General features: G+C 37.0%; 1 protein-coding gene across 1 annotated transcript in view; it reads right to left on the reverse strand.

Annotated features, from left to right (window-relative positions):
* Positions 1 to 11,309, reverse strand: part of GPR149 (G protein-coupled receptor 149) — a 100,824-nt gene extending 89,515 nt beyond the window's left edge. Inside the window, exons 1-3 of the mRNA XM_003826443.5 lie at positions 9,174 to 11,309; positions 8,055 to 8,247; positions 1,575 to 2,023 (exon numbers count right to left, since the gene is read on the reverse strand). Of these exons, the coding sequence (XP_003826491.1) occupies positions 1,575 to 2,023; positions 8,055 to 8,247; positions 9,174 to 10,154 (1,623 nt within the window). The 5' untranslated portion in view covers positions 10,155 to 11,309. The remainder of the gene's footprint in view (positions 1 to 1,574; positions 2,024 to 8,054; positions 8,248 to 9,173) is intronic.
* Positions 11,310 to 13,772: the final 2,463 nt, after the last annotated feature.

The raw sequence follows: 13,772 nt of genomic DNA on the forward strand, positions 1-13,772 counted from the left end.
TTAGTAATGTTAAATGAACAAAAGCAGGCCCCAGAAGACTATACATAGCATGATACCATCTTTAGAAGGCTCAAAATTAGCAAAGCTAAACAATATAGTATGTTAGAAGTACATACATTTGTGATAGAAGAATACAACAAAAAATATTAGTAAGATTCAAGATAGCTGTAATCTGTAAGGGGTAATCACGAGGATGATATAGGTGACTAGCACAGAAGGTAGTTACAAGTTATTGGGATGGACACACACACACATATATGTGCTTCATTATGAATATAACTTAACAATTTCTAAGTGCAACACTAAGAGGTTTACATTATTCAGGAGCAAATTGGCGATGAAAGTGTTGGAATTCCCCTCTTAGCTAGGGAAACACATTTTTCCTAAACATATGGAGCATTGTGTTCTTTGGCCTCCACCTTTTACTGTACTATTTAATTTATGACAAATATTTAGTGATATTTTCCTTTGACTTCTAAACTCTAAACATATGCACAATTGTCTCTTTGTATAATATATTTTATACACCTTATTTTACTATTCAACTCACTTTTAAAACAATGGTATCAGGAGACTAGTAGTTTTATTTAATCAATGAGAATAAAGAAAATCTCAAATTATTCTGCTCATATTTATAGTTGGTGTTATATGATCATACTTTTGATCAACGAGTACATTACTCCTAGCAGTGTATTTCTAAAATAATGCTTTTGATTCCAGAGATTAGGTTCATGTAGATTCTGATTTCCATTAACTCATGTAGAAAAAAGACTCCTTTTTCCTAGGAAATCAATAGCATGGAAAGCCAGGGCAACTTAATTATCACATATGAGAGCTTGGGGAAAGAAAAAATCTCATATCAATATCACACTGCCATTTCAATGAATAAGAAGGATCCCTCACCATTTTAGGAAGGCTGAAATCTAGGAAAGGATGAGAAATTCATGTGCAAATTATTTTAGTTTTATAAAATATTATAAAACGATTCTTCCATATTTAAGGAGATGGAACATTCGTAAGGGCTTGCAAATGCTCACGAGAATGTATTCTGGAATTTTTTTTTTCTGCTGGGTACTGGAGGGATTAGTTCTAGTAAGACTGATAGGCAAGCTGCCTAATATACTTTCAACAGAACATCACTTCTCACTGCTAGTTGTATAAATATTTGCCTTTACATGAAAAAATAAAACTTCCCTTGGAGACCTAAGGTATACCTTTGGAATGGAGGAGGGAAAAATAAAATATACAAATTAAATTAATTTGGACCATGAGTTCTGCGAATCTAATCTGAATTTATGCAGGTTACTTGAGGTTAAAAAAGAATTCCCTACCCTTCTTAAAGAGCCTGTTTAACTCTTCCTATTATAAAATGTATAGATTTTAAACTGATTAAAAGAATTAAAAAGTCCTTCAAAAGAGACCTTGAAATAAAATTAAATATCATGGAAATTAATTGAGGCAAGTGAAGTTAATGTTGGGCTTGATTGAATAAAACAAACAACTGATAATGTTTTTCATGACTATCATATTTAGTATCACTTTCAATTTAACAGCAAGAACAACTTTTACTGTACCTGACGAGGGGTTCTTTCTGATTTACTCCTACACCACTCCCAGTCTAAAAGATCTGGTTTCTGACTCTCTTCATGAGACAGTCTTCTTTCTGGCCCTTCAAAAAAGGTAGTTTCTTCATAGTTAATATCACCTCCTGTTTTGTCAGAAAACGCATCCTTTTTGTTGTTGGAATCCTGTTTAGCTTCTGTAATATCAGTATTTGTGCATTTGTTGATGCCTCTTTGTGTGGAGCTGTCCAGAGAGGGCGTGGTGCTGATTTCTACTTTTATAGCATTGAAGATGTTACGGTTGTCTCTCTGAGGGTCTTTTGTAGTTTCACACTCAGAGTTCATCAGATTGTGATAGAATATGGAATTTTCATCATCATCATAGCAATCTTCATGTGCTATTTTATAAATCCCATAACTTTTTTGGAATGATAGATTGAATTCAAAGCCTTTTCTCTTGACTGAGTAAAAATAAAAACAACAGTTTATGGCTAGTAAGGTAGATAAAGACAACATTGTATATATATAGGAAATAAAAATAGAAAGCGCATTCAACTTGATTATTATACATTTTAAAACTATCTTCATTTACTTTTTGTCAGTTATGCAAAGAAATTATGCCTCAGAAAATTATCTTTCCACCCTGTGCCTAATTTTTCTCATTTACAAAATGATGGTCTTAAAATACATACAATCTTAAAAACTCTTTCAGTCTCTAAAGAAGCCTTACATAACAAAAACTTAGCCATACATTAGGAAATTCTCAAATACATTGTTTTAGCTTTTCTTAGTCTACCAATGATTTTGCACATTTCCTTATATTTTGGGATAAGAGATATTATTTATAAATTTTATTTTGCTAGAAATTAATTATTAAGTAGCCTTAATATTATGTGAGTTATTCAGCTAAGAATACCACCAATAAATATAACTTCTTTAAATATTTTGGTATATAATTTTTTGTCATTTATATGTCTATAAATGCATACATTAAAAATTAGACTATACTGCAAAACAGCTTTTAAATTTTTAAAAATAACATGTACATTTCTGATACAAATAAATGTGAAAAGAACTGGTAAAAAATTAGATGGATTAATATTTTTTGTAAATTGAAGCACTTTACAATGTCTATAAAGCTGATTATTACAAGAAGAGTTTAGCAGGAATGCATAAAACTTTTTATGATTTAAATCAGGTGAAATATGATGAAATAATAATTATAGTACTATTAGTTGGTGGAGTGATGCAAAATCTTAGAATAAAAAGCAAGAAAGTGACAGAAAGTGATACAATTTTTATGTTGAATGTCATTAAATGCTAGATAACTTTTATATATTAAGAATGAAGTTATATCAAGGTGGTAGACAAGATATAATTTAATGTTTTTGCTTTCATCTGTCAAAACATGGTTTGTTTCAAACATATTTTCTACTTTGATAGCTCTGTGTTTTATACTGAGACATTTAGCTATCTTCGATAGAAAAAAATGTATGAAAAGCTATAATCTTTCTACGGAAAAGATAAGTAAAATTTGATCCATTTTGCAATATACCCGAGTGTCATTCATATGCTGATTCTATTACTGAAATGTTTCTCAGAATCTAAGATTTATAAACCAATTCTGTTGACTGAAAAATAGAATTTATTAGTATCATTCATTGTTGTTTGAGCCAGAACACAAACAAGAACAAGTTTGATTCAAAGAAAAAATAAAAGTAGAAACAGATGTTCATATTTTATATACTGTCTCATTTATATTTTTACTGACCTTTTCTAGTAACATAGTCAAGTAAAATTAAGTTATACTGTTTAACTTGCTTTAAGAATGTGAAAGGTGAAGGAACTAAAAGGATGTTTAAATTATTGATGGGTTTCTATTGTTCTCCAAAAAAGATATAAAGTGACAAATTATCATTTCAAGGCCATTAAGAAAACAAATGCTGTCATAAAATCCCAATTTTGTGATATAACATGATAAAATTGATGTCTATGACTATAATTTTATTAGTTGCACATTGTAATCTCAAATATATAAAGCAAAAATTAGTAATGTTTTTGAAGGAGTGTGCAGAATGTGTTAAAGGAGACTTCACCTCCATGTCACAAGGGACAAGGGGCAGTGTGAGGTAGGCTATGAAAAGAAAGGAGAATTATCAAGAGACCATGATGTGATAGAACATTCTGAGGCCATTTTGCACATCGATTATCTCATTTAACACACCAACAACCCTACATAATAAAAAACGTATTGATTCTATTTTACACTGGAGAAAACGGGGGGTGACAGACGAAAGCTACTGAAGATTGCTTACAGGTAAAACGATATGAATTTAAAGCTAGCTGTTTTCAGAATTGGAGTTGTCTTTATTTGAAATTGTTTTCTTGCTAATCAGACCCATGAAAGAATTATGTTAATGGAAGCAGAATTACACAATGTGCTGTTTCTAAGTCAGAGGAAATACAGTAATTATGAAGTGTAATCAATGGAAACATTTCTTGTTAGTGACTTATCACTTAAATGGCAAATTCTGCCTGAAGTAACTAATGTACCTGAACTTGAGATAATAGGTTATAACAGTATCATAAAGTTGACAATGTAAGATGAGAGGCTGGTTGTAAGGGGGCGAATCCCTATAAAAACAAATTAAAACAACATAGTTAATAATCAAAATTATGTTGAAGAAAATATGAGAATCAGAGTCAAAACTAATCATTCTTAAGTTCTTTGAGGGTAAAGACTAGGTCTTTTTTAAAAATGAACCAAAAATATAAAATAAAAAGTGTCTATGGGGCCAGTTAGGTAACATTATTATTATTATTTTTTATTATTATTATACTTTAAGTTCTAGGGTACATGTGCACAACGTGCAGATTTGTTACATATGTATACATGTGCCATGTTGGTGTGCTGCACCCATTAACTCGTCATTTACATTAGGTATATCTCCTATGCTTTAATTATTAACAAAGGCAAATGGGAAAGTTCTTCCTCCATCTAAGGAGGATTCTCAGCTCCAGCCAGTTGTGGGGAGATTAGGGGTTGTGTTGTCAATAATTCTAATTTTTCAGACAAACCACATTCATAGACTTGATGTAAACTATCCTGATCTTAAAATTTCGGTCCATAATTAAAATTAGTTTTAAGTAACAATAAAAATTGGTTAAACACCAGATCTTTGAACCAAATTCAGCTCATGGGTCATGGGTTGGGAATTTCTGTTCCTTACTGAACATGCAGCACAGTGCTAGACACATAGTGACTTTTTCCCTAATAAATATTTATTTATTGAGTGAGTGAATTAATGAATGAATGAAGCAACCTGTAGGAATCATGCTTGGTGTGATAGGAATGGTTTGTTAGGTTAGCCTTGACTCAATGATGCTAGCTGAATAACATATGATTTCAAAGAAATGGTATCTTTATAATATTGATTTATTTATAGGAGGAAGGCCTTGACAGTGCTACAGTTCCTGACTCCTACTTTTATATCACTAAAAAAAATACATAGTTGAGATTTTTTAAAAACTGTTTTTTGTTATTTCGTGTGTGTGTCTGTGAAAGATAGAGATCTTTCATTGATTAATAATTTGCAAGAAACTTAAAAGCCATCAGAATATTGTCCAGAATCTTTTGAAATTTATACTGAACATCTTAAAAATAAATATAATTTTTGTTCTTAAAAGCAAAATCTTTATTCTTCCAAAATCCTTGATAAAATATGAATTAGCTCTAGTCTTCTGCTTTTAGTCACATCTTGCCAATTACAATTTTAGATGTGAGTAATTACATCCACTTATAAAAACAAATCATTTTTCGGAGTAATGTCACTTACCAGATACTATCATTTTGTCAAAAAAAAAAAAGACCAAAAATCTGTTTTTTATACAATGTGTTTGACATTTAGCTGTTTAATTTAAAAAACGTCATGTCAGGCAAACAAAATGAGTCTGAAAGCCATATCCAAACAGTGTGTCTACTGCCTGAGACCTCTATGTTAAAATCATTTGAGAAGCAAAACAAAACAAAACAAAACAACAACAACAACAACAACAAAACACTTTTGAGACACTAGTAGTACAGATTCTTGTTGGAAACAGGAGAGGATTATTATTTCTGCAAATTATTTTCCACTGCTCACATTCATTTTCTGGTTGCACTTCTCTCAGTTCCCATTTAGTGAAGTTGAGATGTATAATTATATTTACATCTTCAACATTAACCTATGATAAATATGTTAGGAAAAAATATTTTCTCTCTCTTGCTTCTGAAGTTCACTGACTGATAAAGGATGTAAAGAGAGGGAATCTTAGTTTGTTATGGACAAAAAGTTTAAACATAAAACTCGAACCATCAAAGAATTAAGATACTCTAGCTGATCAACCACCTGGCCCACCTAAGCATGTGCTACCTTTGGGGTTTTAAAATTTTGTTGTGTTACACTATCAATAGGAAAATTGATGGTGGCTTCTCAGACAGTAGAAACACATCATTGTTATTATCAGAATTTTCTGATATCACAGCCTGGATCATAAGAGGGAATGGAGTCATTTGAACTATAAGCATCTTAAACTAAAGTTTCTCACAATGTTTTATTTGTGAAGCCATGCTTCTTTTTCATAAGCCTTCATATTTCAAGTCTTTCTTTGGAATTTTAAAATAAACACAAATAAAAGCAATGATAATTTTAGAAAAAAATATTATTTTGATCTCAAAAGACATATTTTTAATTTCAAACCTGTGATATGAGTGTGACTGTTGATTCTGCTAGCCTGCCGTAAGACTCTTCTGTCTGTGCAGTACAGAAAGTAGAATATTTCATAGGTCATTTACAAGAATAAGTCTGTTGTTTGCTTTGTTTTCAGCTCTGAGATGGGTGGTCCCCACTTCTTAAAAATGACTGCCTTCAACCAATTCATTATGACTTTTCATTTTCACTGGCACTAGACTCATCCTTCTCACAATTTTAGATGTTGTAAGACCGGGCTGGTTCACTAATTTAGTGGCAAAATGCTAAGATTTATTAGAATGTTAGAGTTTTGAGGTTTGTGAATTGTTTCCTTTATGTTACATGTTTTTATAAGTGGCCCATAAGGGTTTATTATTAATTTTCTCTGTCACTGTTGTTCTGGATGTTAATCTTTAGAGACACATCATTATTATAAGTTCTAAGGTTATTTTAAAGACAAATGCATCTGCCATCTACTACTAATAAAACTTAATGGCATTCTTAACAATAAAAAATTTTCTGGTCATTTGAAAAATATCTAGACATTCTAAATATTAAATGCCATCACTATGACATAGGAAAAATGGCCAGTTCATGGCTAATTATATAAAATAACTTTGTCGTTGAATTGATGGCAGAGTATACTTTGATATCCTCTAGATTTTGCAACCCTAAAATAGCCTGAGATGGACTGTTTTTATTTAACCTTCATCTCTGTTAAAGAATAATATACTTGCATACTCTGAGCAAAGGACAATTAATAGGACAGTTAATGCAGCATACACTAATGCATTCTCAGATTTATTAAGTGATAGAACATCCTATATTTTGTCTGGAATAATACAATAATCTCCTTTTTCTTCCTGGCAGAGTCAAAATATACAGCTCATTCCTCAACACTTTTCCTGTCTTAGCATATGGGAACAATTACACTGTAGGGAGTTCTGGAAGGGACCCTGCTTTCCACTCTCATTCTAGGTGTACTCTTCAGAACACAGAATCTTCTTTAAGTAAATAACTTGGCTAGATCCATACATGAACACACAGTAACAAACTGTCACTTGTGTCTTTTTTTTTTAAACTGAGGGTTTTGTTTGTTTTTATGTTTGGACCAAGGCGTGTGTGTGTGTGTGTGTGTGTGTGTGTGTGTGAGAGAGAGAGAGACAGAGAGAGGCCTACACTTACAATTTGTTTTGGAACTGTTTTCAAGCACTCTGATTCCTTACTCTGAAAACTTTCCAAAACCCTGGAAGAATACTAGCAGTAAAACAACAAAAATGCCTTTCTTTACTGTTCCATTGCATAATAATGTTATAATGTAATGAGTTTTCAACTCCTTTCAGAGGGTTAATAATCCTTTTTCAAATGCAAGCTTCTTACAGCAATGCTGCATCTCATTCTAGACTTGGGAGGGGAATATATTTTCTATTCTGGACTAAGAACTATGGTGAATGTATCATCTAAGTGCCTTTGTTGACATGGTGTGCTGAATGAATCCTAGTCTTCCCTTTTTTTTTTCTACCTAAAATAATTATTCAGTACCACAAGCACTTCATGGGGTTTTTCAAAACCAGCTGAATTTAAAATCTACCCCCAAACTGTTTTAGTGATTGTTTCATGTTATAATTTCTTCTCACTATTTACCACTGACATTTATCCTTGGACTCTCCATCCCCTACTGAGGCAACTTTGTTAATAGACCACTTTTCTGAAAGTCACCTAATGCATATTGCTGCCAATCACTGCAGTGTTGAGGACTTACTTTTTTTCCCATCGGACGCCACTGCATATGCGTTCTGCCTGCAGTTGATGATGCAGCCACAGGGCAAGTGGGTCCAGCGTTTGGACAAGACAAACACTGGGGTTACAGTGGTGGCCAGCAGGGTAAGTAGAAAGCTGAATGTCTCCAAGGGAAGGCTCTGAAACCCCACGACGTTCTGGACCACCATGTGCATCTGCAAGGGCAAGAGAACTTCAGACCTAACCTAAAATTATACTTTGTACTTCTCAAGCCTTTTCTCCACGCACGCTGCCTCAGTTCCCTTTCCAGTTCCTTCTCCTGATGGACAGCGGGGACCTCTGCTACGGAGCTGGCTCCCTGTCCTTGGTGATGGGCTCCTGGGAACGGCGGGGCACACCCCCAGGGTTGGGAGGGGTTTCAGCTTTTGAGTGCCGGATCTGCGCCCGCTGCCTATTCAAGACTCCACCAGAAAGGCACAGTCTACAACGTGGGGGACGCTAGCTGGGAAACAGGCGTCCGTGAAACCCGCATCTGATTCTCCGAATGGCTTTTGTCGCCTCCCTGGACCCTCACCTCCGCCCATGCGCGCTCGTCACAGTGGGGCGCCACTCTGCCACCTCTTAATCGGCTTCCTCCTGGAAGGAGGAACAAAAGCCTGTTTTGTCCCCTGTCTTCTCCTTCCACAACTGATCTCTCCTCCCCTCTATCCCGCCCTGCTGGAGATGGGCGTCGTCCTCTCTAGGCGGGAATGGAACAGCGAGAAAGGGATGACAGAAGGTTATGGGGAACAAACCTTTTAATTCCCTCTTTCCTTTTCTGAATACTCTCTGATTTTGCGGTGTGAGACAATATCCTTGGCCACCACCGATATGGAAAACTAAGTCGCTCGCGACGGAAAGCGATCCCCATGCCCCTGACTTTTAAAAGGAGAAGCATTTAGTAGTAAAGGTTTCGCAGCCAACTAGCCCTATCCCGAACTGCCTTCTTCTAAGTGCATGTCTAAAACCCAGCGAGATACACTTGGAAGCGGACTTCACTGTGTGTCTCTTGGTGACTCCCCAAACCGGCGACACCGGTCCCAACACTCATTGACACTGTCTGGCACACACACTCGCGCTTTGTGAGCAACTGCACTTTTACCATCATGGGCAGCCAAAGGACGACTTTTGTAAGCGCTAGGATCAAAGCGAAGCGCTTCTGCGCTACGCTCACGGTGAAGCTCCTGGTGCCATAGAGAGTCCCCCGGTTCTCACGCCTGCAGGCTTCAGCCCCAGCGGCAGCGGGCGCACCCGGTCCGAACACGGTGTCGGAGCTCGGAGAGCATCCCCCAGAGCGCCGCAGACTCGGGCCTGGAGCATCCTCTGGGGACAGGGAAACCACTCTCCCCGCAGTAGGAGGGGTCCCAGGAATTGAAGCTCCACGGGAAATTTCCTGGTAGTTGGAGTGGAGTCTCGGCGGCTGCTCCGAACACAGCAATCGGTGAGTGAGTGGGACTGAGAGGCCCACGAGGAGTCCGAAGGCCAAAGCGTACACGATAGAGAGGAATAGTACGTAGGAGCTGGAGCAGTCCACCAGGCAGCCCCAGGGCGTGCGCACGAAGGCGCCCCAGCCGCACAGCGGGAGCGCCGAGAGCAGCAGACTGGCTGCCCACACGGTCAGCACCACGCCGAGCACCTGGCCCGATCTTCTGGAGGCTGTCTGGCTCCCCACACCTCTGTGCATCGTATAAAAGTTGTAAGAGACTAGGAGAGTCGCCTTCAAGTTGCTAGAGAGGCCCTGGCATAAATACATTAAGGCAGAGGTGGTGCACAGAAATTGGAAGTAACCGGGGACCTCGTTTGGCCACTGCAAAAACATGAAGATGGTCACCGACAGGACGCTCATGAGATCATCCACAGACCAGGAAGCCACAAGCATGGACACAACAGTTCTGTTCTGCATTTTCAGCAGGGAAATTAGTGAATAAATGCTGCCCACCAAGGCTGCAAAAGTCATGAGACATGTCAAGCAGAAAAGATAGATATTCAGGGTTCCTGGCGGATTTAAAAGGTCCGTAGAATTATGATTCTCTTTCCACAGGCTAGAGTCATTTGCTGATAAGTTACTGAGAAATAAAGACATTGTCCTTGGTCAATATTTAATTTCCCTTATCAATGAGTCTGATAATTTTCTCAAAAGAAAGACCGGCTGCTGCAAATCAGATTTCATTCCTCCTACCAAGTTCCCCTCTAGATGTTCTCCTTGTCAGTCCTGCAGAAAATGGTCAGGCATGTCTCCTTTAGATCTGACTCAAGCTATATTTAAAAATTAGGTTCCATTTCAAGCATAAAAAAAAAAAAACCCGAACAGATAACTTTTCAACATTCCAATTAAAAACAAAGCAAAAACTCCTTCCCACCATCAAGTTTCAGGGAAGAAAGCCAAAAAAATAAACAAAACAAAACTCTTCAGGTACATTAAAAACCAATGATGTCTGGATCCTTTGGGGTCCTTCTTATGGAGCAAAGCAGCTTGTAGCTTGAGATAATCAAACTCTGTTCACTTTTAAGAGCAGTAAAATGATGCATTTGGTTCCAGAGCTGGATTCAAAGGCAGGAGATTGTCAGGTAGGTTTCAGCTTTGAAGGTGGAGAGAGAGAGAGAGACAGAGAGAGAGAGAGAGGGCGAGCGCGAGCCAGTCAGAGGGAGCTTGTGCACAGAATCCCATCTGAACCGCTGTGTTCTTCAATCAGCCTGTGATCCTCGGAGCTGCAGGAAGGAGGAGTCAGCTCCAAGCAGGAGAGAAGCAGGAAAAAAAGGGAGGGGAGTTCAGTGTGTGAACAAAATGATATACGTATATCTTAGACTGACTCTTTCAAAGAAAGAAACGGTGTACTTGCTAAGCTTCCCCTTTGGTTTCAACATGTAAAATTAGTCCAAATACTTGCTCAGGCTTGATGTGAACTACAAATATAACCTGTGAGAGGTCTAAGCTACTCCAGTAACTAAGGGACTGCTTTTATTCTTAACTAGACTTTCTGCTTCATAATCCATTGGAGGAAGAATATCATCAATCCCATGCATAAGAGTGAGATGTATCAGATTTCTTTTAAAAAAAATAGTGTACTTAAGATTGTCGTTATAGTCCTCATTACTCTAAATGGGATTATACAGAATCTTTGGATAGAGTCACACTAGCTTTAGACATTTATTTATAACTATTTTCTGTCAATGGTATCAAGTAAGCAGGCTGTCATTCGAATAAATTATATGCCTAAGTATCCATAAAGTCGGAAGATATTACATAGGGCCTAAAAGGAAGATCACCCTACATTTTTAACCAGAGTATTTGGGACATACAATAGTTGTATCTCTTAATGGTCAATTTTGCAAGATGCGTGATTTAGCAAAGAAGTATCTAACAGAAGTACTTCTGGTCCAGCATTTCCCAGGATGCTTTAGGGCAGCATTCTTCTCAGCTTAGCCTCATGACCAGATGGCTGCATTCTCCCACATAGTGCTGGAGGTTTAAATGGAAACAGGGGAAGGGAAAGGAAATAGTTGATATTGATAATGATTTAATAACTGGAAGTAGTAATAGAACTGCGATCATTCTTTTCATTTTAGAAATAACTGAAGTATCATTTTGAACCCGAATCTGTTCAAGTAGAAAATGGTTGCATTAGTCATTACCAGCCACACCCTTCAATAAACACAGCAGGTATTTCACTTATCTTGATATGTTGATTGTTTGATTTTCCCCCTTACTCAGCAAATGGAAACAAAAAACACACGTAACAGCTAGCTCAGCACTCTAGCTCTCCCTACTGATAGTATAGACTGTGTAGGGCTGTGTGAGTAGGAAAGGTTGAGGGTATATTCATTTTAAAATAATGTTGATTCAGAAAGTATGATGAAAAACAAATCTTATTTTTGAAGACTTCAAAGTTCCGTGACATGCCATTCTGCCTCTTCTCACAAACCTTATTCTTCCTTGCCATAGCAAAAATATTATTCTTCAATATCGTATTGAATCCTGCATTTTCAGTTAGGTTGGACAATAAGTCTCAGATTGTTAATATACAATGAATAGAAATTAATAATAGCTACTGTAGTACCATTTCCGGTCTGAGAACATTTCCCCTATTATTATCCTCATTTCTGGGTTTTCCATTAAATATAAATTTGGAAAAGGGATACTTAATCACCATGTTGTACTGTTCTTTGGGCTATTACAGAAGAAACAAGAATGTTTAGCACATTTCCAAAGGTTGGTAGCAGAACTGCAGCCAGGAGAGAGCTAGTAGAGATATCTGAATTTAACTTTAGACTCTGCTATTGCAGGATAGGTAACCTAGGACAACAATTCTTGTACTTTCTCTGGCTGTCTGTTTCTGCATCTGTAAAATAAAGAGGCATCTTAGTCTATTTTGTGTTGCCAAAACAGAATACCACAGACCATGAAATTTATAAAGAAAAAAATATTTCTCATAGTTCTGGAGGCTGGGAAATCCAATATCAAGTTTCCAGCATCTTGCAAGGATCTTCTTGCTGCATCATCCCATGGTAGAAGGTAGAACGGCAAGAGAGCATGAGAGAAAGAAAGAGAGAGAGAAAGAGGGGGCTGAACTCACTTTTTTTTTTCTTTTTAAAGAGCCAGGGTCTTGCTCTGTCACCCAGGTTGGAGTGGCAGTGGCACCATCATAGCTCACTAAAGCCTCCAACTCCTGGGCTCAAGTGATTCTCCTGCCTCAGCCTTCCAAGTAGTTGGAACTACAGGTTTGAGCAACCATGACCAGTTATGGTTTTTTTTTTTTTTTTGTATTTTTTAGAGGCAAGGTCTCACTATGTTGCCCAGGCTGGTCTCAAACTCCTGGCCTCAAGTGATCCACCCACCTCGGCCTCCTAAGGTGTTGGGATTATAGGTGTGAGCCTCTGCACATGGTCTCACTTTTATAACAAGCCCACCTTCTGTAACTAGCCCACTTCTGAGGTAATGGCCTTAATTCACTCATGAGAGCAGAACCCTCGTGATCGAATCATCTCTTTTTAGGCCCCACTTTCCAAGACTCTTGCACTTGTATTAAGTTTTCAACACATGAGCTTTGGGGGACACATTCAAAGCATAGTGAGGGATTTGACTGGATTATTTTTAGAGACCTTTCCAGTTCTAAAATTAAATGATACAATTTTTAAAAGTTCAGGTTAACCTTATCTCTATTTTATTTCCTGCCTACTTTATAATAATCAACGTTGTCATCTAATAAGAGGTGGAAGCCAGCAATAACTAATGCTTGGGTCTGCATGATTTCTCCTTCTCTGTGATAGCCTGGGGGCTCCTGTTTATACGAAGGTAGTATAAGATTCAAGCAGCCTGAAATCTTGAGCCAACTGAGAGATTAAGTCTTGCTCTGGAGATCTGTATGAACCTAAAGCAAGTTTTGTATGAATGAGAGGTAAAATTTGTTGTGTAAATCACTGAATTTGTGGAGTTGACTGATAATGGATAATACCCTAGCTCATCCCAATATTGTTAGATATATTATTGCTCCCCTTTCATAGGTGAGAAAACAGAGGCATGAGAGATTAATTGATTTGCCCAAAGTCACACATTTATTAAGTTAGATTTTAAAACTGTAGTTTAGTTCTGCATTCTTAATCACAACAGATACATATTTGCTAGTAACTCCTTTTTAGTTCTCCATCCTTGGGAACACTTTCAATGGATACAGATAATCTAAAGTTTTATTTCTGCTTTTCT

Source organism: Pan paniscus, chromosome 2 (genome assembly GCF_029289425.2).
Source record: "Pan paniscus chromosome 2, NHGRI_mPanPan1-v2.0_pri, whole genome shotgun sequence".
NCBI classification, from domain to species: domain Eukaryota; kingdom Metazoa; phylum Chordata; class Mammalia; order Primates; family Hominidae; genus Pan; species Pan paniscus.